The sequence below is a fragment of the Camellia sinensis genome, chromosome 8, assembly GCF_055761805.1.
Source record: "Camellia sinensis isolate YWXY chromosome 8, ASM5576180v1, whole genome shotgun sequence".
NCBI classification, from domain to species: domain Eukaryota; kingdom Viridiplantae; phylum Streptophyta; class Magnoliopsida; order Ericales; family Theaceae; genus Camellia; species Camellia sinensis.
In genome coordinates, this window is record NC_138968.1 from 176,033,059 (window position 1) to 176,054,790 (window position 21,732).

The 21,732-nt window shown below is 35.0% G+C and overlaps 2 protein-coding genes across 2 annotated transcripts; one reads left to right on the plus strand and one right to left on the minus strand.

Moving 5' to 3' along the window:
* Positions 1 to 321: 321 nt before the first annotated feature.
* On the minus strand, positions 322 to 2,435 carry LOC114289700 (uncharacterized). The gene has a single exon (XM_028233474.2). It carries the CDS (start codon positions 2,350 to 2,352, stop codon positions 547 to 549), a length of 1,806 nt encoding a protein of 601 aa, XP_028089275.2. The 5' UTR covers positions 2,353 to 2,435; the 3' UTR covers positions 322 to 546.
* Positions 2,436 to 5,584: 3,149 nt separating this feature from the next.
* On the plus strand, positions 5,585 to 21,608 carry LOC114289698 (Rab3 GTPase-activating protein non-catalytic subunit). The gene is made up of 8 exons (XM_028233473.2): positions 5,585 to 6,059; positions 7,693 to 7,827; positions 8,056 to 8,238; positions 8,395 to 8,456; positions 8,596 to 8,753; positions 20,667 to 20,815; positions 20,932 to 21,075; positions 21,313 to 21,608. The coding sequence occupies exons 1-8, from the start codon at positions 5,706 to 5,708 to the stop codon at positions 21,496 to 21,498; spliced, it is 1,371 nt and encodes a 456-aa protein (XP_028089274.2). The 5' UTR covers positions 5,585 to 5,705; the 3' UTR covers positions 21,499 to 21,608.
* Positions 21,609 to 21,732: the final 124 nt, after the last annotated feature.

Genomic DNA, 21,732 nt, shown 5'->3' on the forward strand with positions numbered 1-21,732 from the left:
TTTTTTTTGGTTTATTTGGTTGTATATTTTGAAAGTAGTTTTGGAGTTTGAGAGTTTCGAATAATTTGATATTTTGTTATAATTGAGTAGATGTGTGTGAGAGAAAAAAGAATTGAGAAGGAGAGGAGAGAAAAAAAAGTGATTGATTGATAGATAAGAGAGGGAAAGTAATTTTGAAAAATTTACAAATCAAATAAATTTTTTTATATTTTTTTTTTCAAAATCACTCTAGAAATCCAAATCAAACATACCCTAAAATGTTTTTTTGATAGCATTTATGGCTGCATAACGAATTTGATGGTTGCAAAAACACAAATTGCATGAGCTTCAAAAACACAAAATTCATCGAGACCTCTTGAAGAAATTTAGAAATTTAAAAAACATCATGAAAAACAATTAGAGCACAATAACATTCAGTGACACGAACATCATTTTCCTGCGCATACCTAACTTTCTCCATGTTGTCCAAAGGAAAATGGAGGCAGCAAAATCATATTTGTAGATCATTTGCAGAAAGAATCTGATCATGGCTGGTATCACATCGCTTCATTTTTTCCTACCAATCTCACCATCTAATAATGCATGTCTCGTCAAAACAATCTCCTTAACAAGATTCTTGTAAGTAAATGGCCTCACAGCTGCGCGCAAGAACAGCTCAGGAGGGATTCTACTCTTCTTAACCCTCCTCCTGTATGGACCATACCCAACTCGTTTCCATTCTTTTGGACTAACCTTTGCTCTGGTACCCCTCATTGCCAGTTCATCTCCATCTTCAGGGGTTACTTTTTTCCTGCTCTCCTCCATAGTCCTCAATTGCTTCTCGTATAACTTGGTAGACATCTCCAAGCTTCGTTTGGCAATACTTTCCATTGCTTCATTGCTACTCAGTGCCTTCTTAAACTCCCCATCCCAATACTCTACATTCTTTTCTGTACTCGAGTCTTCTTCCTCCTCCTCCTCGTCTTTAATACCCAATACATCGTCTTCATCTCCGTCCACGTCCATAACAACATCATCTTGATCGTCATCATCCTCATCCTCATCACCATCACCAACATCTTCCCCGTCATCCTCTATCCAATCCACAATCTCCTTCTCACCCACATTGCCACCGCGATCTTCATCATCATCCGGGGCATCACAACCTAACTCCTCCTCCTCCAACTTAGCCTTCCACTCCTTCGTATACGGATGCAAAAGCAAAACCGGATGATTCCCCAGCAAAAACTCCAAACACTTAGATTTCTTCTCATCACTCAACTTCTCATAACCCTTAACAACATCATCCACAAACGCCTTCGGATTCACTTTCACAATCTTACACAACCCACCAAAATAAGTACACAGCTCAACCCTCCCATCATCATTTTCCAACTCAAACAAGAAATCTTGCTCCGTCTCCAGATCAAGCAACGGTGTCAATGCCTGGAAAAACTCATCTTGAGGCTCAAACCTACACTGATAAACCGGCCTCTTCACGTATATTATATCCGGTCTCATCCACGCCGCGCACTTGGTAATCAATTCCCTAGTCTTGTTCCCAAGCCTACCCATCAAATTCCACTTATCCAACCTCTGTTTTTTCCCAGCTTCAATCACAACCTCACAAACCAGAGTCCATTGTTGCCAAGGCAAATCTGAAACTCTCCATTTTGGATGACGAACAAAAACCCAAAAGTATCGAAACCCCACATTCTTATCCAATTTGCTCAACCTGTTACCAAAATCTTGAGACATTTCGAACTGCTCAATCTTTTCCCACTCTTCGTGGTCTCGAACTTCGCCGATCATGCTCACGCACTCATCCGAAAATCGACCGCGAATCGGTTCCCCCAAAACCACTCCTCGCCACGAGTAGGGTCCGAATTCACCGTATTTGTACCAATCATAGGGGTGCTTGAGATTCGGATCGTCCTTTTCCATGAATCGAACCATTCGATCGTAGCCGAGACCGATCATCTGAAGCTCTTCTTCGGAGAAATTGTCGGGGTAATTCTTGTGAGGGTTTTTGAGCCTGTAGAAGAGGCTCTCGGCGAGTTTCTGGCTTCGCTTGCGGGCGTTGCGCTTGGCCTCACGGCGGAGCTCGGCGTTGCCTTCGATGCGGCCGGGGGAGGGACCGCCGGTCTTCTTCTTGCTCCGGCCGGCGAAGGAGCGAACGTCTCGCCGGTGAGTGGCATTTTGGCGGGAAAATGGAGGGTTAGGGTTTTGGTAGAGGCAGTGGATGTGGAGGGGTTTTGGGTTTTGAGGGCAGAGGTGGATTGGGGGTAGAGTTTTGTGGAGAGGGTTTGGGAATTGGAAGGTAGACAGAGAAGGGTTTAGGGTTTTAGAGAGAGAGAGGTTTTGAGTCAGCATTTTTCGAGCTACAGAGACAGAGAGAGAACACTGTAGTGGGAGAAAGAAAAGGATAAGTCTTGTTGGCACAAAATCACTATCTTACTATAATAAATATTTGTGCTATGCTACAGAGCCTGAAAGGGTTTCGAGTCAAATTTGGTTCGAATTTGAGAAGAAAGAGGAAGAAGAAGAAGGGAAGGAGGGGGAGGGGGAGGGGGAGGAAGGATTGGAGGGGGCCTAAAAAATGGAGGAGGAGGGGCTGAGGCGAGGCAGACGCGATCGGCGGAGGCGACGCGATCGGCGGCGGGAGGCGCAGGCGACGCGACCTCTCTCTCTCTTTCTCTCCCTCTCCCTCTTCCTCTGCATTGCAGAGGTCGAAAATGACGGGAAAAAAAAAAAGAAAAAAAAAAAAAACGGGCATTCGAGTCAGGCATTTCGGGCCCTCAAACATTTTCCTAAATATTTTCAGTTGTGTGATTGGTAGCTCTAAATAAAGTTTTACTGAGGTGGCAGTTAAAAAAAAAAATTAAAGTTAAAATATCTCATTATAGGACTCTCCTATTAGAATTATTAAAGTTTATAAGTTAAAGTTTTAAAATATTTTTGTTATATTTTTATAGATAACTTAAGAAAAATTAAGGTCGGTAAATCTTTTAAAAATTAATTATTGATTAATACTAGAATGTATCATTTTATATTTGAATATTTGTAAAATTTATTATTAATTTATAATGTTTTAAAAAAATATATATACTATCATGTAACTTTCTTTATAATGTAAGTTGTGACTAAACAGTTAAAAAGTCATTAAAAAAAATTAAAAAATCAACAATTTACATAAAAAAGTTAAATATATCTTTTTCTTTTTATTTTTTGTACATTTTTTTTCGTAAAAACGTTAAAAAGTTATTTAAATATATTAATTTTTTTACCTTATATTTTAATTAAAAAGTTAAAAAATTATTAAAATAACAGATTTTCCAAACTGTTGGAATGTGTTTATGGATTTTTGTTGGACTATTTTAGACATTTTTTTATGATTTATTTTTTTTATTTAGAAATGTTAAAAAGTTAAAAGTTAAAAAGAAATATTTAACATTTTGACTATTCTTTATAATGTAAGTTGTGACTAAAAAGTTAAAAAGTCATCAAAAAAAATTAAAAAATCAACAATCTACATAAAAAAATTAAATATATATATATATATATATTTTACTTTTTACACATTTTTTTGTAAAATTATTAAAAAATTATCTCAAATATATTAATTTTTTTACCTCATATTTTAATTAAAAAGTTAAAAATTACTAAAATAGTATATTTTCAAACTATTCGAATGTGCTTATGGATTTTTGTTTAACTATTTTAGACATTTTTTTATGATTTATTTTTTATTTTTTATTTTATGTATTCTCTCTCTCTCTCTCTCTCTCTCTCTCAACATATATATAGATTTTGTTTAGCTAAGGTTTTAATTTTAAAGCTAACTTATTAACCCTTTTTTGGTTAAAAAAATCATAATTTATTTGATAATTTTATTTTTTACTAGTACAAATTTCACTTTAATCACTTAAAAAAAAAAAATTGAAACTATACTAAACAAATTACTTTTTATAACATTATTTTTAAATAAATTTATTTACGAGAAATCATAGTAATAATAAAAAAAAATCAAAATTTGACTCTGATAATAAAATAAATTATGAATTTTTAATTTTGTTAATTTAAATTATATATATTTTTATTTAGTTTCAATATAAATCATCTATCTATTTTTGTGAATCAATAGAAAAAGATATATTTTAGTTATTAAACTTAATACAAAATAATATTTTATATATATTAATATTAAAGTTAATGACTAAAATATTATTTTTGTGTCAATTTAGATCGAAAATAAATAAATAAATTTAAATTTAAATTAATAATAAAAATTTAAGAATCTACCTTAACTCCAAACATACTTTAGAGCATTGTTTTGAAAACCGGACCGGTGAGCGAACCGGAAAAGGGATCGGGTGGATGGGTCACTGGTTCAACCGTCGGGTCAAAGCGGTCGAACCGTGACATCATAATTAATATTATATAATTAAAAATATAATTATAAATTATAAATAAATAAAAATATATATAATTACTGAAATAATAAAAAAAAGGTGTTGCATAATATTTACTAATAATATTTAATAAAGTCATAATTGATAGAAAAAGTCACTAGTTTTAAAGAAATTTAAAAATTTTAACATTCCCTCCAAACAAATTGATTGAATGCTAGATTTAATTTTGGATGAAAATAAAATTTTCAACTCTCCTTCCAATCAAATATGATTCAAACAATTTGATTGAATCCCACATTCAATTTTTAGGTTCTCTTTGAACAATTGTTTTCCTATAAATAGGAATAGACTTTCATTATTTCTTCAAGCTTCCAATGAGACTCCTCCTCATGAGAGGAGACTCTTGAAGTAAGAATTTTTAGTCAAAATTTTGATATAATATATATATATATATATATATGTAAATATATAAGAAAGAAAGAAACAAAAAAAAAAACCAACAGGGTTGGTCCACCGAACTGGCACCGGTTTTCCCGGTTGGACCACCGGTTATTTCAGTTTTCACTAATAACATCGGTTTTTGGCCAACCCCAAGTCTTGAGGGTTTACCGGAGAGAGGACCGGCTCCCGGTTCGACCGGCCGGGCCGGGCCGGCCCAGGTCTGAAAACCATGCTTTAGAGTTTATTCAACACGTACTTCTTTCTTTTATTAAATTTAAATTTGATTAAAAAATTTAATTTTAGTGTTTTAGTCATAATATTAAACTAATATCAAATTTAAAATGTTTTAAATTTTTTATCAAATTAAAAATACCCGAAATATTTTATCAAATTTACAAGTGACGTTAAGCCGAACATTCGTACAAATGTCCTTTCGAATAATCTACTCCTTGTAAAATTATCTTACAAATTATGATCCTTCTACACCAAATCAGTCTACTAACCGGACATCTACTCAATGATTCTGCCCGATACTTTGATAAAAGTTTAATTTTTTTTTTGGGGGTTAGAACGCACAATCAAATAAAAGTGCTTTGCCAAGAAGGTTTTTATCCATTTTGACTCATATTATTTTTCATATTTTTTTATCTATTAAAAGATATAATAAATTAAAAAGAGTTTAAATATTAAATTTTTAAATTTTTTCAAAATTTTAAATAAAAAAAATAAAAAAATTACCCCCATTGCAATTCATCGGTTGCATCTTTTCATTTCCTTATCTCCACCTTCATTCCCCTGTTTTCTCCCAGATCCCTACACTCCAATCAATCCCAATCTCTCTCCAACAATCTCAGTCATGCCCTAAATCCTAAAATGGCTACACGTAGCCACACCACCGAGTTTGGCTCCATAGCCTGCGACAACCTCACCGAACTGGGTTCAGTCAAGGAAGGCTGGCTCTCCGACAACCCTCACATCCTCACCGCCTTCGACACCCACTCTCTCGCCCTCGCCAACCGCTCTCTCGTCCTCATCCTCGACTTGTCCCACGGCACCGACCCGGCTAGTCTCCGGGTCAAGATCCGGCCCACATTGTCCCCGATCGAGGCCGAGTACGTGTCTGCGATTGAGTGGTTGGTGTTTGATGATTTTCGAGTGATTGCTCTCGGGACCTCATGTGGGTATTTGTTGATTTACTCTCTTCAAGGCGATCTAATTCATAAGCAGGTTGATAAAATCATCACTTTTGATTATACAATGTAGAAAAGTAGTGAAATTGATTGTGGGACAAGAATGATTGGAGTTGTTAATTGTGTAATTTTAAGAGTTGTTATTGGGTTTGATGGTTTTCTGGGAATTGGGTTTGAAAGATGATGGAGAAAAGGAAAGAAATTGGAACTTAGAGATATATAGGTGGTGTTTGGGAAGCAAGTTCCCAAATTTTTTTCTCATTTTTTTCACTAAAAGACAAAAGTTTTACAAAACCAAAAAAAACACATCCAAACAAAATATCACATCCAACCCCATAATCATTTCACTTTTTCTCTCACAAACATCACATCCAACCACATAAAAACCCAACTATCTTCCCAAACACTAAAAATTTTTTATCTCATAAAAACCTATATCTAATAAAATCTACATAAAAACTCACTTCCCAAACACCCTCATAGTTTAGGATGCTAGTTGGGTGTGAAAATTTGTGCGGAAAAAAGAAAGAAATTTGAAATTTTGAAATATCAGATTCGTTCTCAGATAGTGTGATTTTCTGTTTTGTTTTGTGGAAATTTTTTTAGTAGATTAAAGGAATTACAAACTTGCGTTGAAGTTTGGTATGGTTTTGTGGATCATTTTTGGTTTGAGAGTGATATGATGTTTTGGACATTGGGACCAAAACTTTCATAGAATCAAATTGGATGTTCGCAATTGCTGGCTTTACTTTTGAAGTTTTGAAACACTTTAAGATATCGTACGCCAAGCAAATTAGTTAATCTATGTCCACTGACAATTTGATAATGAGGCGAATTCATATCAATTAGTGTTGTATGTGTAAGCACGATGGAGAAATCAGTCAATCATCTTCTTCTTATTCTTCATTGTAGGGTGGCAAGAGATATGTGGTCCTTATTTATCAAAAAAGAGAAAAAGAAAAAGAAAAAAAAGGAGAGAGATATGTGGTCCTTGATTTATTGTATGTTTGTCTTAGGGTGGGTATTTCGTAGAAATTTGATAGATTTCTTTCCATTATTTGAAGGGGGTTTAGAACGAGGACGAGAAGGAAAAAGACTTGATTTTTTTTTGGGTATGCTTTTGAATTGACGTGGATCATTCGGGCAGAGGAAATCAAAAGACTTTTGATGGGTTAGAAGAACCTATTTTTAAGTTGAAAATTAGATATTTTTATTTTATTTTATATAGTTAGTCCTTTGGAAGAGTTGTACATCAATTTTTGGGCTTTGTAGCTTTTTTGAGTAAAGTTTCGATGTACAGAGATTGTTAGCCTTTTGTTTATTTCTTCTTTAGTGTTATATGGGTGGCACTCCCTTGGTGCTTCTTTTTATAATATCTTTACTAATCCAAAAAAACAAAATGTTGTTTTGAGGTTTGTAAGCAACTGATTAATGACTTGCATGTGTGTACTTATGTGACTTTATAAGTTGGGACCAATATGTTATAAGTTGATTGAGTACTTGCTCATCTTATTTGTTTATACTAGATACATTTTCTTCTTCTTATTCTCAGCTGCAAAGAGAAGTATGAATGGGATTTCTGTTTATGGATGCAGTTTCATGAGTCTTATTTTCTTTTTGTGCCAATGATACAAAGATTGCGGAACTTATTAGTTAATTTTTTGTGACAGATTGTATGTCCTGCTCGAATTCTTCGTCTAAGAGTCCATGGCACCAAGAAAGTTATCACGCTAGATACATCATCTGAGGAGATTTGTGTTGCAATGCCCGGTCTGATTGCTCGTTTTGATGGATCTGAGATCCAGGTATTTGATATTCTCGGCTGCAAAGTGCTGAAAGTTTTGTGTCTGAATTGTGATGTTCTAAGGTCTTAGTGAATCAGGTTACCATTTTTGGGATAAGTTAATTTTTTTCTTAACATCAGAAAATTTGTGTGGTCAGGCTCTTTGCATTTGTTTCACTTTTTGAGGGTTTAACATTTTGGATCCTAAATTCATTATGGACTAACATGTTCTTTCTTTCTTGAAATGTAGAGCATGCTTCAGCGATGGTTTCAAGAAACAAGCTCTCAGTTCTGGGATCAAAAGAGAGATGCAGATGATTGTGGGAGTTCCCATGGAAGACTGCCTTACCAGCTATGGAACGTTAACAAGTACGGGTCATGTGCTGATGCAGCAATAACTGGCATAATGCCTCCCCCACTGTTGGAACAGCAGGTGATAACATATGCTGCTCAATCTTAACAGATATATTTAAAACATTAGTGACATGCTTTAATTCCAATAAAGACACTGTTGAATTGTTCAATCCCTTATGGAAGCTTTCTGAAGTTATTCTGGTATTTGAATTCAGCTGGTTTTATTGTTGGGCAGTCAAGTCAACGTTATTATTGTGCAGTTACCATTGGAGATGATGCTGCAATTTCAGCATTCAGGTTAGCATAGTGGGATTTCACACTATAAAAACCCACTCATTGTTTTCTTTCAAATGGTTTTGATTACCTTGTTAATGCATTTGTATAATCATTTTGATATTTTCCTCTTTGTTTCAATTTTTGTTTGGTTCTACAAAAGACTATCAGAGGACCACGGTAGGTCTTTGGTAGGAGCTATTCTGTCAAAAGTCGTGCCAGCAACATTTTCAACAATAGCCTCTTTTTCAAAAATGATATGGCGGAGTGAACAAAAATCAACAAAAAAGCGAGAAGCAAAGCCCCAACCATTTGCTCGAGGTGATAATGATTTCCTTTATGTTTGAACTTGTACTTTTATTTTTTTACTAGTGTATGCCCGTGCCTGAAGGCACGGTGTAAATAATATTATGATCAAAATATAGTTGTAATTTATACGTATCATGTTAAAATTTATGAAGTCTATATCATTTTTTGATGATTCTTAAAGAATTTTCACATGCCCTATAGAACTCAATTAACAACTCCCCTAGCCTTAATACAAATTAAGGAATAAATATAATAAATTTATAATGTTCAGTAATATTGCAAATCAAAATAGTAAAATGTAAAGTAAAAAAAAATAAAAATTTGTAACTCGTGCCTAAAGGCACTCTCAACAATATTTTTGGTACCTCACACTCTACAAAACTTAATTAAAATAAATCAATTTAGAATGACAACAATTTCATTAAACTATAGAGCTCAATTAAAATAAATCAATAACAATTTCATTGCGCCATAGAACTCAATTATAACAAATCAATTCAAAATGACATACTTCAAGCACAAGAGGAATGGTGAATGAACATTTTGGTACAAAAGAAAAATCATTATAGCTTATTAAAAAACAAAAAAACTAATCATCTAGTCAAGAATGAAAGACCAGTCATTAACACACATAGAAAAAAGCAACACAACCACAACAATTCGACTTAAAAAAATCAGCTAAAAGAAATCATAACAGGAAAACTCATTCAAAATATTTATGAGAAACTGGAAAACCAATAATTATGAATTAAGAGAAATTGAACATAAAAAAATTTATAACATATCTTCTTGATAAAAGCACCAGTGTCTTTCCCAATTTACCTACAATTATCAAACTAAATACTATCAATTATCACATTCACACTTGAACAATTTTTTTATGATCAAAATGCATGATTCCTCATAGAAGGCTAAAAAAAAAAAAAAACCATTTAAAAAAAGTAATACTTGAGAAAATCCAAACAATCCAAACTGACTATTGCCGACAAAAGCAAAGAGGCAAAACAAACTATTGTATTAAAACTAAAAAGATAGGACACCTAGTCAAGATTCCTCACCTTCATAAGTATGAAAATGTAATGTAGATAACCGGTTTATTCCCTTCAAAAAAATTTGCCTTGAGTTGAAATGGACTATCATAGAACTAAATAGGAAAAGTAATATGAAGTCCTGCACTTCCTTTTACGTAGTGTTAAAAAAAAGGATAATGCTTCCAAATGCCTTCGAGATTTACCAAATGCAACCATCACTACAATCTGTGAGTTAGTATTATAAAAGATTAGTTCAATTCCTTCACCTTCCCTGATTTGAAGAACCTTTACAGTTTGTTCATATAAAGCCAGATAAGAAAAGTTAATTGAAGTAAGCATGTTAAATAAATAAATAGGCATTGAAGTAAAAGCTTATTGACTACATCATGCATTATTTCATTAGACAGTGATGAGACTGCTTGAATATTTAAAATCTAAGATCTTACACAATCATTAATAGTACATTATACCCTGTTTCTCACTTAATCCCTGTTAACAATACTGTATTATTGATTGATATATATTTTGATGTATTACAAGATTGATTGATTACAATTCCTATACAATCTATATATAGAAGAAAATGTGGTAGTAGGTTAGGTGTAGTGGAGGTGATAGTGGGTTAGGTGAAGTGGAGTGTGTGGTGAAGTGGAGGTAGGTGAAGTGGAGTGTGTAGTGGAGTAGGTGAAGGTAAAGATGGGAAATTCTAACAGCCCCCCGCAAACTCAAGGAGGATAGAAACTAACCAACTTGAGTTTGAAGAGAGGAACAAAACAAGAAAATACATAAAAATAAAAAAGGATAGGAGACACTGTATGGTCGTGTCAGACCATTGGTGCAGATACTGACTGGTGGTGTCATAACGTTGTAGAGGACACTGTATGGTGGTGTCATAACGTTGTAGAGGACACTGTATGGGGGTGTCATAACGTGGTAGAGGACACTGTATGGTGGTGTCAGACCGATGTAGAAGACAGTTTATGGGGTCATGTCGGACCGTGGTAGAAGACAGTTTATGGGGTCATGTCGGACCGTTGTAGAAGACAATGTTGTGACAGTTTACGGAGTCTTGCTGGACCCTTGTAGAAACTAACCGGAATCAATGTCGGGACAGTTTACAGAGTCTTGTCGGACCCTTGTAGAAACTAACCGGAATCTATGTCGGGACAGTTTACAGAGTCTTGTCGGACCCATAAAGGAGCTAACCGGAATCAATGTCGGGACAGTTTACAGAGTCTTGTCGGACCCCTGTAAAAGCTAACCGGAATCAAATGTCGGGACAGTTTACAGAGTCTTGTCGGACCCATAAAGGAACTAACCGAAATTAATGTCGGGACAGTTTACTGAGTCTTGTCGGACCCATAAAGGAGCTAACCGGAATCAATGTCGGGACAGTTTACAGAGTCTTGTCGGACCCTTGTAAAAGCTAACCTGAATCAAATGTCGGGACAGTTTATGGGGTCTTGTCGGACCGTTGTAGAAGTTGCACCCTCAAAAGGTGTGCCCAATTTTTCAAAAGGCGTGCCATCAAAAGGCGTGCCCAATCCATAAAAAGGCGTGCCATCAAAAGGCGTGCCCAATTCATCAAAAGGTGTGCCGGACATGATGGCGAGGCACGTGGGCGCCTTGGCTTGCGTGCCCGTTTGTCGGCTGGTGGCAAGAGGCGCGCGATGCGCGTGGCTGCCTCGGCTATAAGACAGAGGCTGAGGCTGAGGCAGAGAAAAGCTGCGAAAAACCTCTGAAAAAACAAAAACTCTTCTTCGTTGTGCTGAGAGAGATAGTCCGTAACACTCTGTTGTCTGAGAGAGATTTCTGAGAGAGATACTCTGTAATACTCTGTGGCCCAGAAAATGGCTTCATCTTCCCGGAGTCTGCTCACTCTCTTTCCCGACCTCAATGAGTCAACAAGAGAGACAACTGGTGCGGTTGCACTGGAAACTCAACCAAGCGCCCCGGAGTTTGCTCCGTTGAACTTTCCGATGCGGTCGGTGGAGCAAAGAATGGCAGTGCAGTCGGATGTGGAGGCCAATCAGTATACTCTGAAGGCATGTGTGGAAAGCATGACGGCGGTCACAAACTTGTCGAACCGGCTGCAGAGTAGAACAAATGAGGTGCAGCATTTAAACTCCCAGCTGGCTCTGCTCCAACGCATGTATAAGGATGCGCGAGCAGAGATAAGCGTGCTAAGGGCAGAAAACAAGGAGCTGAAGCGGAAGGCCACCGTGATGTTCCGATTTGGAGGGCTGCCATATGCTGCAGTGGAGGAGCAGGGAGTAGTGATCATGCCCAGTGGAGTAAAAAACACGGAGGCAACACCGGCAAGGGCCGTCCAGGACGGAGGCAAAAAGAAGAGACCGGCGGCAGAGTAGGTCGGTGGGTGGCCGTCTGCAGAAAAGAAAACAAAGCTGTGGTTGGTGTGATGTGTTGTGTATTTTTGTTGTTGTTGTTGTTTTTTTTTTTTTTGTTTTTTTGTTTTGTTTTTTTTTTTTTTTTTTTTTTTTTTTGTGGAAAATGTGGATCGGGGTTGATCCCGATATGAATAAAATGAGTGTATTGTGCAAATCCGAATGGCGTGAAGGGACAAGATGGAGCAGAAAAATTAAACTGGAATGAATTTTTTTTTTTTTTTTTTTTTTTTTTTTTAAAATAAAATAATAAAATAAAAAAAGTGTCATAAAAGGGATCAAAAAAGTGTGGACGGTGGATGCAAAGTGAGGAGAGATGATTATGTTTTTAAAAAAAGGCACCACCATCGTGAGCTAAGGGACTCGATTACTGGTCCCAATGTCTGGTCCGCAGCTTTGTTCCACAGCTTTGTTCCACTAGTGGGCAATGTCCAAACGAAATCTCTTTTCAAAAATAGGCTCTCCCATCTGAGAATGAGTGGTGAATTGAGATTGGGTGTCTGAAATGGATTTGTAGCTTTTGCACAGCAACTCTTGCATGACTGATATGGGCACCTGGTGTCTATTCACCAATAGCTTTCCTTCACAACGGCGAAGAGAGAGAGAGAAAAAATGTCTCAGAATGGCAAATTAATGCCGAATCTGGACCAGCAAAGCACCAAAGTCCTTAATCTGACTGTTCTTCAGCGAATCGATCCCTTTGTCGAAGAAATTCTCAGCACTGCAGCTCATGTCACCTTATATGAATTCAACATCGATCTAAGCCAATGGAGTCGCAAGGATAGAGGTAAACCGAAGGGAGAGAGAGATCAGTACCCCTCCCCTCCCCTGTGTATGTTGTCTTGAGTGAGGTATGGTGTGTCTCTCAATATCGAGAGATCTGCGGCAAATGTCATAGATGGCCTCATGGTCGAGGAGTACAGTTCAACAACAGAGGTGGAGATCTGGGGAGATGGCCGGACACCGCCGCGATCTACATGTTCGGCAGCAACCGCCGGCAGCGCCATGTACTTGCCATGGCGCGGGTCGCATTCACCATCATAGAAGACGGTTCGAATGCACTGTTGGTGATCTCTGCAACCGAGAGTTGCTCGTGGTAGGCCTTTTCTGCAGAGATAACAGGGGCATATGAAGAAAGCATGAAATGAATTCTTGGGTATGGGACCAAATTGGTCTGGAACTCGTTCACATCCATATTCAGAGCTCCATCGAAACGAAGAGAAGCAGTCAGCGATGAAATCACCTGAGAGACGAGCCTGTTGAGATTGGTGTAGGTGGGACGCTCAATGTCAAGGGAGCGCCTGCATCATACAATCTATATCTATAAAGAGAATTCTAGCGGACTAGGTTGAGGTCCGGCGGGCGGCCAAGGCGAAGTTGCCGCCCGCCGGTGAAGCAAAAATACTAGGTTCTAAACCTGCTCTGATACCATGTTAACAATACTGTATTATTGATTGATATATATTTTGATGTATTACAAGATTGATTGATTACAATTCCTATACAATCTATATATAGAAGAAAATGTGGTAGTAGGTTAGGTGTAGTGGAGGTGATAGTGGGTTAGGTGAAGTGGAGTGTGTGGTGAAGTGGAGGTAGGTGAAGTGGAGTGTGTAGTGGAGTAGGTGAAGGTAAAGATGGGAAATTCTAACAATCCCATTAAAAGAAATAAGTTTAGAAATTACGAACGCATTTAAACTAATAAAAAAATATCCATGAAACCCATGGCCATCAAAGTCACCATCTTGTTGTGTCCTTAGGTCAATATTCATTTATCCAGCTTTTCATTGGAAGAAAAAACCGGAATATGCAAACCAAAAAAAAATCATGCATGCAGGAACAAATTTAAATTCTTTGTTTTTGATGAACATAACAAATCTAGTAGTCCATGGCAAAACTGATATTACACCTATTACTACATTCCTAAGTATGCATCAATGTCGGAATTAAGAAAAGACCACAATGTTGCATTCAATTATTCAAACATGAGGAGCTTTCAACATAATTAGAAGCACAACAATAGAAACTTGACACAACACAACCTACTGGTAACATCAAATAAAAGTGTAACAACAATACTAATATTATGAAGTATCAAATGCTTTGTAGTCTTGAAACATACTAATATTTTAATTGTTAAATAAATAAAAATGCTTCAAGAACCATACCCAGTTGATAAGAATTTTATTCAACAACCATCTTGGGACTAAAAAAACTGTGATGTCAACACTTTATATTCTTTGTTTTTGATGAACATGACAAATCTAGTAGTCCATGGCAAAACTGATATTACACCTATTACTATATTGCTAAGTATGTATCAGTGTCGGAATTAAGAAAAGACCACAATGTTGCATTCAATTATTTGAACATGAGGAGCTTTTAGCATCAATTTTGTTTTCCTTCATAAATAAGCAGACATTATTAAAAAGTATCAAGATGATGCAAATAATACAAAAATTCAGCCCCCAAAGGGATAACAAAGCTAAGAAATCAAATCATTTACAAAATCTGCAAAAGCCAAAACATTTAGATCAACCAAAACATTGACTTATTGGCTTATTTGGGTCATATCACCTCTCCATTTTCTATACATTTTTTCATAATAAGCCAAAAAATCAGCTTATGATCCACATATAAACTTGACAAAACACAACCTACAGGTAACACCAAATAAAAGTTTAACAATACTAATATTATGAAGTATTAAGTGTTTTATAGTCTTGAATCATACTAATATTTTAAATGTTAACCATACCAGTTGATAAGAATTTTATTCAAGAACCATCCTGGGACTAAAAAAAACTGCGATGTCAACACTTTAAAGGTTGTTGAACCTCTTTTAAAATTAAAAAAAAAAAACTTTTGTGATAAAATAAAAAATTCAGCATCTCACCAAAAAATAAAAAATAAAAAAGAAAGAAAAATAAGCATTTCTGTGAGGAAAAGACATTACCAAAAAGAAGAATATATCAAAATAATCTAGCGAATGACCAGTGCCTAAAGGCACTCCCCAACCAAAATGAAGCGTAAATTATCAACATCTGATATTCCTTAAACTCACTGTTAGCCTCACTCTACATTGTTAATCCTCAAACAGTCCTCAAAGATTCAATTTTCCCAAGAGAATCAAATTAAGGATATTAATGCAACAAAATTCACTCTAAATATTCACCCAAAAAAGTCCACTCTAAATGGTTAACAACAAAGTCCAAAACAAAGAATAAAATAAATAAATTAAAAAAAGAAAAGAAAAGCAAGTAGACAAATACAAATCTGAATAAAGGAGCTCTCATATGATCTAAACAACAATGCTAGGAATACAGATGTTTAAAAATAAATCCAAAATAGAATTGTAAACAAACACCAAATCAAAATCAAATTAGAAAACAAAGGCACCTAAGGATCTCATCACAGTTTGAGTTGAAGATAGAAATGTTTTTAGAGATCTATTAGTTGGCATAATAGGAAAAGGAAAAAACCAAAAAAGGAAAAGCTCATTATGTAATGAAAGAGGCACAAAAATAGTGAAAGCAAAAATTAGAAAACCTAGACAACAAAAATTAGACTTTGATGAGGCAGTGACTAGGAGAAAGGGGCAAAGCTGAGGAGTGATCGAGAGATATCTAGAATCTGAGATAGGTGAAGTGTTAAAAAATAGATCATTGGATTAAATTAATCTAGACCATCCAAATTGCCACATAGGACAAATACATTTTCAAAATCAATGTTGGAAATGGACCGTGGATGAAAGAGAGAAGCAATCCTAGCCATTGGATCAAATACTACCCTTCCTTGTTATATAGAATTTTCTCTAAAACTAAATATTTGGTGTTTTTTCAAATTTATTCCCCTATCGCATTGCTACCACCTTCTTTGTCTTTCCCTCCCCTACCGCACACCCTCTCTGCCTCACCAACATCTTACCAAATCCATAAAGATAGAAATTCAATAAAACAAAAGTAAACCAGCAAATGTGTTAAAGAAATCTAAAAGCGCATCAACTAATAAAAAATCGAAAACATCAAAATCAACAACCAACAGAAATAATGATTGATTAAGCATAATATGAAAAGTAGATGTCAATGAATACCTTCAATTATTTGGATGATCTCGTAAAAGCATAATTAGAATTACTTCATTTATTTCCTGCAGAATAACACAAAAGATCATCTAGAGGGGATTCCATTCTAGAAAACCATGTACAACAGCTTTTGAATGTGAAAATGTGCAGAAAATATTGTGAAGTAGGCTTGGGAATTATTGACCGAAATAACAAAAAGTGTAGTTAGGAGATAAACAACAGTATAGGAGTTACTAAAATGATTGTGAATCACTTTGGCCATATGAGTCCTCTTCTTGTTATAATGCTTTTAAAATTACATGAACCTCAAATATACAAACAGATTTCATGAGTATTCAAATGATAAAAAAAAAAATACATAGGAAAAAAAAAATGAATCACATAAAAAATATTCTTACAAATAGTGATTATATTAGAAACCTCAAAAGTTGTTGACCTTTAGCAAGAAGAAATCAGATTTCAGAAATAGATTTAGAAAAATTCCAAAAAATCATGAATCACATAAAAAAATATTCTTACAAATAGTGATTATATTAGAAACACCAAAAAATGTTAATCTTTAAGCAAGAAGAAAGCAAATTTCAAAAATTGATTCAGAAAAAATCCATACCAAATTTTCATACCTTTGACATAACTTCACCATTCTACGACCGAAGAACCAAGGGACATTTCAAATTCTCCTGTAATACAAATTAAATAAAAAAATAGATAGAAAATTAAATCAGTAATGGGAATGGTTAACAAAAATACAAACAGATTTCATGAACCGTGTAAAAAATATTCAAAATTATACAAACAACGATACTACAAAGAACAAAAATTGTGCTTGAGAGAGAAGGGGGAGTGAGTTAGGGATTGGGAAGAGGGAGTTGGAGCTTTAGAGGGGGAGATCGAGCAAGGCTAGAGTAGATTGGCAAAGTTGGAAAGAGGATGGTTAGCACTTCATTTTAAAGCCAACTCACCAATAGGATTGGATTGTATGATACGCTTCAACAATAGGATTTTAGTTTGAGATGGTTGCTGATTTTGCATATGAGACGGGAAAAAAAAAAAAAGGTGGAGAAAGTAGAAGAATTATCCCTCTACTAAAAAATTATACATATTATTTTGGATGATAATGTTGGACCCAAAAAACCAATCTCCACCTCTCTTTGACCCATTTACAAATGGATATGGTCATGGTTGTATAAATTCTCTCCCAAATAATATACAAAAAGAAAGAAATTACATAGTATATTTAAGTCAACCAAAAAAAAAACAAAAAAAAAAAAAACACAAACACAATTCAAAATTAAAGAATCATGAGATTGTTGATAAAATGTTACTATTTGTCAATAAAAAAACAAAGTGTTAAATGAATCAATGTAGAATTAAATTGAAAATAAAAATAAAAATAAATTAATGTGAGCCTACCAAATTTTTAGGCAATGAGAACACATAAATGTAATCAAATTCGAACCACAATGTTTGGATGCAAAAGATTCTTAAGAAGTTTCACTTTTTTAAGCAAATTGAAAGCAATGCTTCAGATACGAATTGTAAGAATCAATCACAATTAAAGCTATAAAATAAATAAATAAATAAATAACTAAATCAGTACCAAAAACAATTGAAAAAACTAGCACAACTTTTTTTCTAAAAAAAAGAACATAAAAAATTGCCCAATCTTCTTAAATACAGATGAATGATTTACCATTGCGATTCACTTATTTCAGTTCAATAATTTAGAATAATAATTGAAAATTATTTACACAAATGTAAAGAGAGATTAGGGGTTTGTGATATGGAATACCTACCGCATCTGTTGCCGGGACTCGAGATTCTGATCTGTTCTCAGTCCACCATGCTCCCTTTAACAACTTCAATCAGTGAAATAAACATTCGTCATCCATCAATCGCCTGCTAGAATGAGGCTGTGATAGTTGCGCAAGGAGGGGTTGAGGTTTGTGACGAAGAGAGTGAAGGGTGTGTGTGCGTGTGTGTGTGTGTGTGTGTGTGAGAGAGAGAGAGAGAGAGAGAGAGAGAGAGGTAGTCTTCAAGAATTATGTTTGAAATTTGAAATCTGAAAAATAGAGGGTGAGAGAAATGTGATCTCAGCCTTTGATTTGTATGCCCTTGATGTGTGATCTCAACCCTTGATTTGTATGCCGTATAGGCAAATGTCCCATCAACTCCCTAGCAACAATGAATGTAAAACAGATTGAAAGAAACTGACCAAGCTACTACTATGCACAGTGATGCATCTAAAAGTAACAAATAATACACACAATACAACAAAAAATAAAAGCTAGTCAAGAAAGTAGATATAGAGACATACCTTGACACATATAGAGGAGATATAGAGGCATGGAGAGAGAAAACAATTGAGATGGTTGCTTTCCTTACAATGGATACTCTTTTTATTAGGCAATGACATTATTGAAGGAGAGAAAAAGAACAAACAAAATGAAATAAGGAATAATCTCTTTTCCTAAATATTTATATTATGATCAAAGAAAATGACACAAATACACAAAATAGTGGCAAAAGTGACACAAAAACCAAATATTTTAAGTTTGAATTAACTGATAAACCTTACAAAGCCCTATCGAGGCTTATATGGCCTTCATAGGTCATCATCATCAACATGGATGTCCATACTTTGCGGTTGGAATATCTTCAAAGTCACAAAATGACAACTGAAAAAAGAAAACAAAATCTCCAATGCAAAAATTAATACATAGGATTAGGAAGAGAAACATGTGCATCTGAAAAAAGGAAAGAAGACGATGGAAACATAATTGAAGGTCTGTGACACTCCTGATTCCATAATTAAAATAAATACAACATAAAACACAATATCCAAGTCAATTATCAACACTACATCTTGACTGGAAAAAATAATTATTATAAACTCAAGGATATATCAATAGCAAAATCCCAACCTGCAAGTTAGTTAACAATAGATCTAAAACAATATACATACACAATGCTGATAATAAATGTTAAAAAAAAAAATAAAAATTAGAAACACCAATAGCTCTACAACAATCTCCAAAATCCCAACTTGTAAGTTAGTTTAACAATAGATCTAAAACAATATACATACACAATGTTGATAATAAATGTTTAAAAAAAAAAAAAAAAAAAAAATTAGAAACACCAATAGCTTTACAACAATCTCCAAAATTCCAACCTGCAAGTTAGTTTAACAATAGATCTAAAACAATATACATACACAATGCTGATAATAAATGTTAAAAAAATAAAAATTAGAAACACACGGGTTAAACGCATTATGTGGAAACACAACTCATAACCACAACACAAAATTTCAATTAAATGGAACTCAATAAATCATATTCTAACAAAGTAGTTACCTCCATAACATAATGGGTTCTCTCGTGTGATGTGCAAAACATAGAAGATGAAGAGATTCATACAGTAGGTTGAGTTCAAAAGTTTTAAAGAGTGTTTTGTTAGAAGAAAATCTGACCTACTGAAATATGAAATTGAAGAAAATCTGAAATTGAAATCAGTTGACTTGGTCGAAGACGACTTGCAAAGCCCACCATTTGATTGAAGACGATTCACTCAACTTTGAATGATTGAAATGGGCAATTTCATATTGCAATGGGCAAAATCGAACCCTTCAATTTCAGATTGAAACGGGCAATTTCATATTGTAATGGGCAAAATCGAACCCTTTGGTCGGGGTTGCAATGGGCAAAATCGAGAATGAATAGGGGGTTGAGGTTGGATATCCGCATAGGATGGGCTCCGATGGGGATAGATCGGGTAGAAGAGATAGAGAACCAAAGAGTGTGTTTGACTGAGAGAGAGAGAGAGAGAGAGAGAGAGAGAGAGGGTGGAATGGGGAAGAGAACGCTTGGTAGAGAGAGAATGGTATCAAACTTTTGAAATGTTTGAATTTTGAAACCTGAACAAACAAAGCCTGAGAGAGAGAGAAAAATAAAAGAGAAGTGTGATCTCAGCCCTTGAAATGTATGGCAAGAAGTGTAATCTCAGCCATTAATTTGTATGCCGCCTAAGACAAATGTCTCATCAACACCCTTGTTTTGTTATATAGATTTTTATTACTTTAATAAAAACTTTATACAAGATTTTGTGAATATATAAGATGGAAATAAATCACCTGAGTAGTACGGATTGAGTACTGGTTTTCTATCATATATCAATTTTGAACATTTTGTGTACTACACGCAAGCATACGTTCGTGCATTCAAATATTCACCTTGAAAGATGAAATTAAGTATAGGTGATACTAATTTTTGTAATTTATTATGAGCTAACTCATAGTTGTATTTTAAATGTGAGCATGTGACATGACAGTTTATTTATATCCCACATATTAGTTACTTTCTGCTGTCAAAGCTTTATGTTATGTTATTATGATTTTTGGCAGCTTCTCCTCTTATGTGTTTGAAGGATTACCCAAGGAAGGGCGAGAAGCTCACCTTATCACCTAGTGGTACATTGGCAGCAATAACGGATTCACTTGGCCGTATACTACTTTTAGACACCCGGGCACTCGTTGTAGTGCGGCTATGGAAGGTTTTCTCTTTTCTCTCAACAAGCACTGAATTGAACGCCTTTTTCTGACATCTTTTGGTAGTATTAGTTTTCTTTTCCTCTGCTATCCCAGGAGTTCAGCTTCACTTTTTTCACAGGGATATCGTGAAGCTAATTGCCTGTTTATGGAAATGCTAGTCAATAAAGATACAGCAACATCAAGTTCCAATTATTATGAACATGTGAAGAGTGATTATTGCCTGTGCTTAGCCATTCATGCACCTCGAAAAGGGATTATTGAGGTACTATTTTCTTGCATTAGCAAATTAATTTTGAGTTATGATCTCTAATTTCCAGTGTCAAAACTGGTAGGGAACTCTCTTATTGCATGTTCCACTGGAGCTACTACTATACAATTCAGCTATTAATGTTTGGAAGATTTGGCAGTCATTCACAATGTCTTGGCAATTGAATTCAATTTTCAATATTTCTATTAAAGGAGTGTGCTTCTCTCAGCAATTCAATTTTTCTCCATGCAGGTTTGGCAGATGAGGACAGGACCCCGACTTCTCGTCATTCCATGTACAAGAGGGAGCAAAATACTGCAACCCACCTACAGATTTGGGTCGTCATCCATGTCAGCTTCATCTTATGTTCCTTTGGAGGTTTTTTTGTTGAATGGTGACTCTGGTCAATTCTCAGTTTTAAATCGATCTCTTAATTGAATTTATGTTATTTTTTCTCTCCCATTAATTGAATTTATTTTTGTGTTTAACAACATTTTTTTTAACTTACCAGTCATTTTTTAATAAAACTATGCTATCTTGCAATTTTACTCTGCTTTTTTTACACACTTGGAGGGCATGTGATGCATTGACTGATAGCCTTATAGGAAAATTTTCATATCCTAATATGTGCATGGCATGAACAGAATGGTAGATGGGACATGAACAAACGCC

Bases quoted from the DNA above. Each gene is read 5' to 3' on its own strand.
- LOC114289700 (XM_028233474.2), bottom strand. From the start codon at position 2,352: ATGCTGACTCAAAACCTCTCTCTCTCTAAAACCCTAAACCCTTCTCTG.
- LOC114289698 (XM_028233473.2), top strand. From the start codon at position 5,706: ATGGCTACACGTAGCCACACCACCGAGTTTGGCTCCATAGCCTGCGAC. The intron at 6,060-7,692 runs GTTGATAAAATC...TTTTTGTGACAG, and splicing joins GCGATCTAATTCATAAGCAG to ATTGTATGTCCTGCTCGAAT. The intron at 8,754-20,666 runs GTGATAATGATT...GATTTTTGGCAG, and splicing joins GCCCCAACCATTTGCTCGAG to CTTCTCCTCTTATGTGTTTG.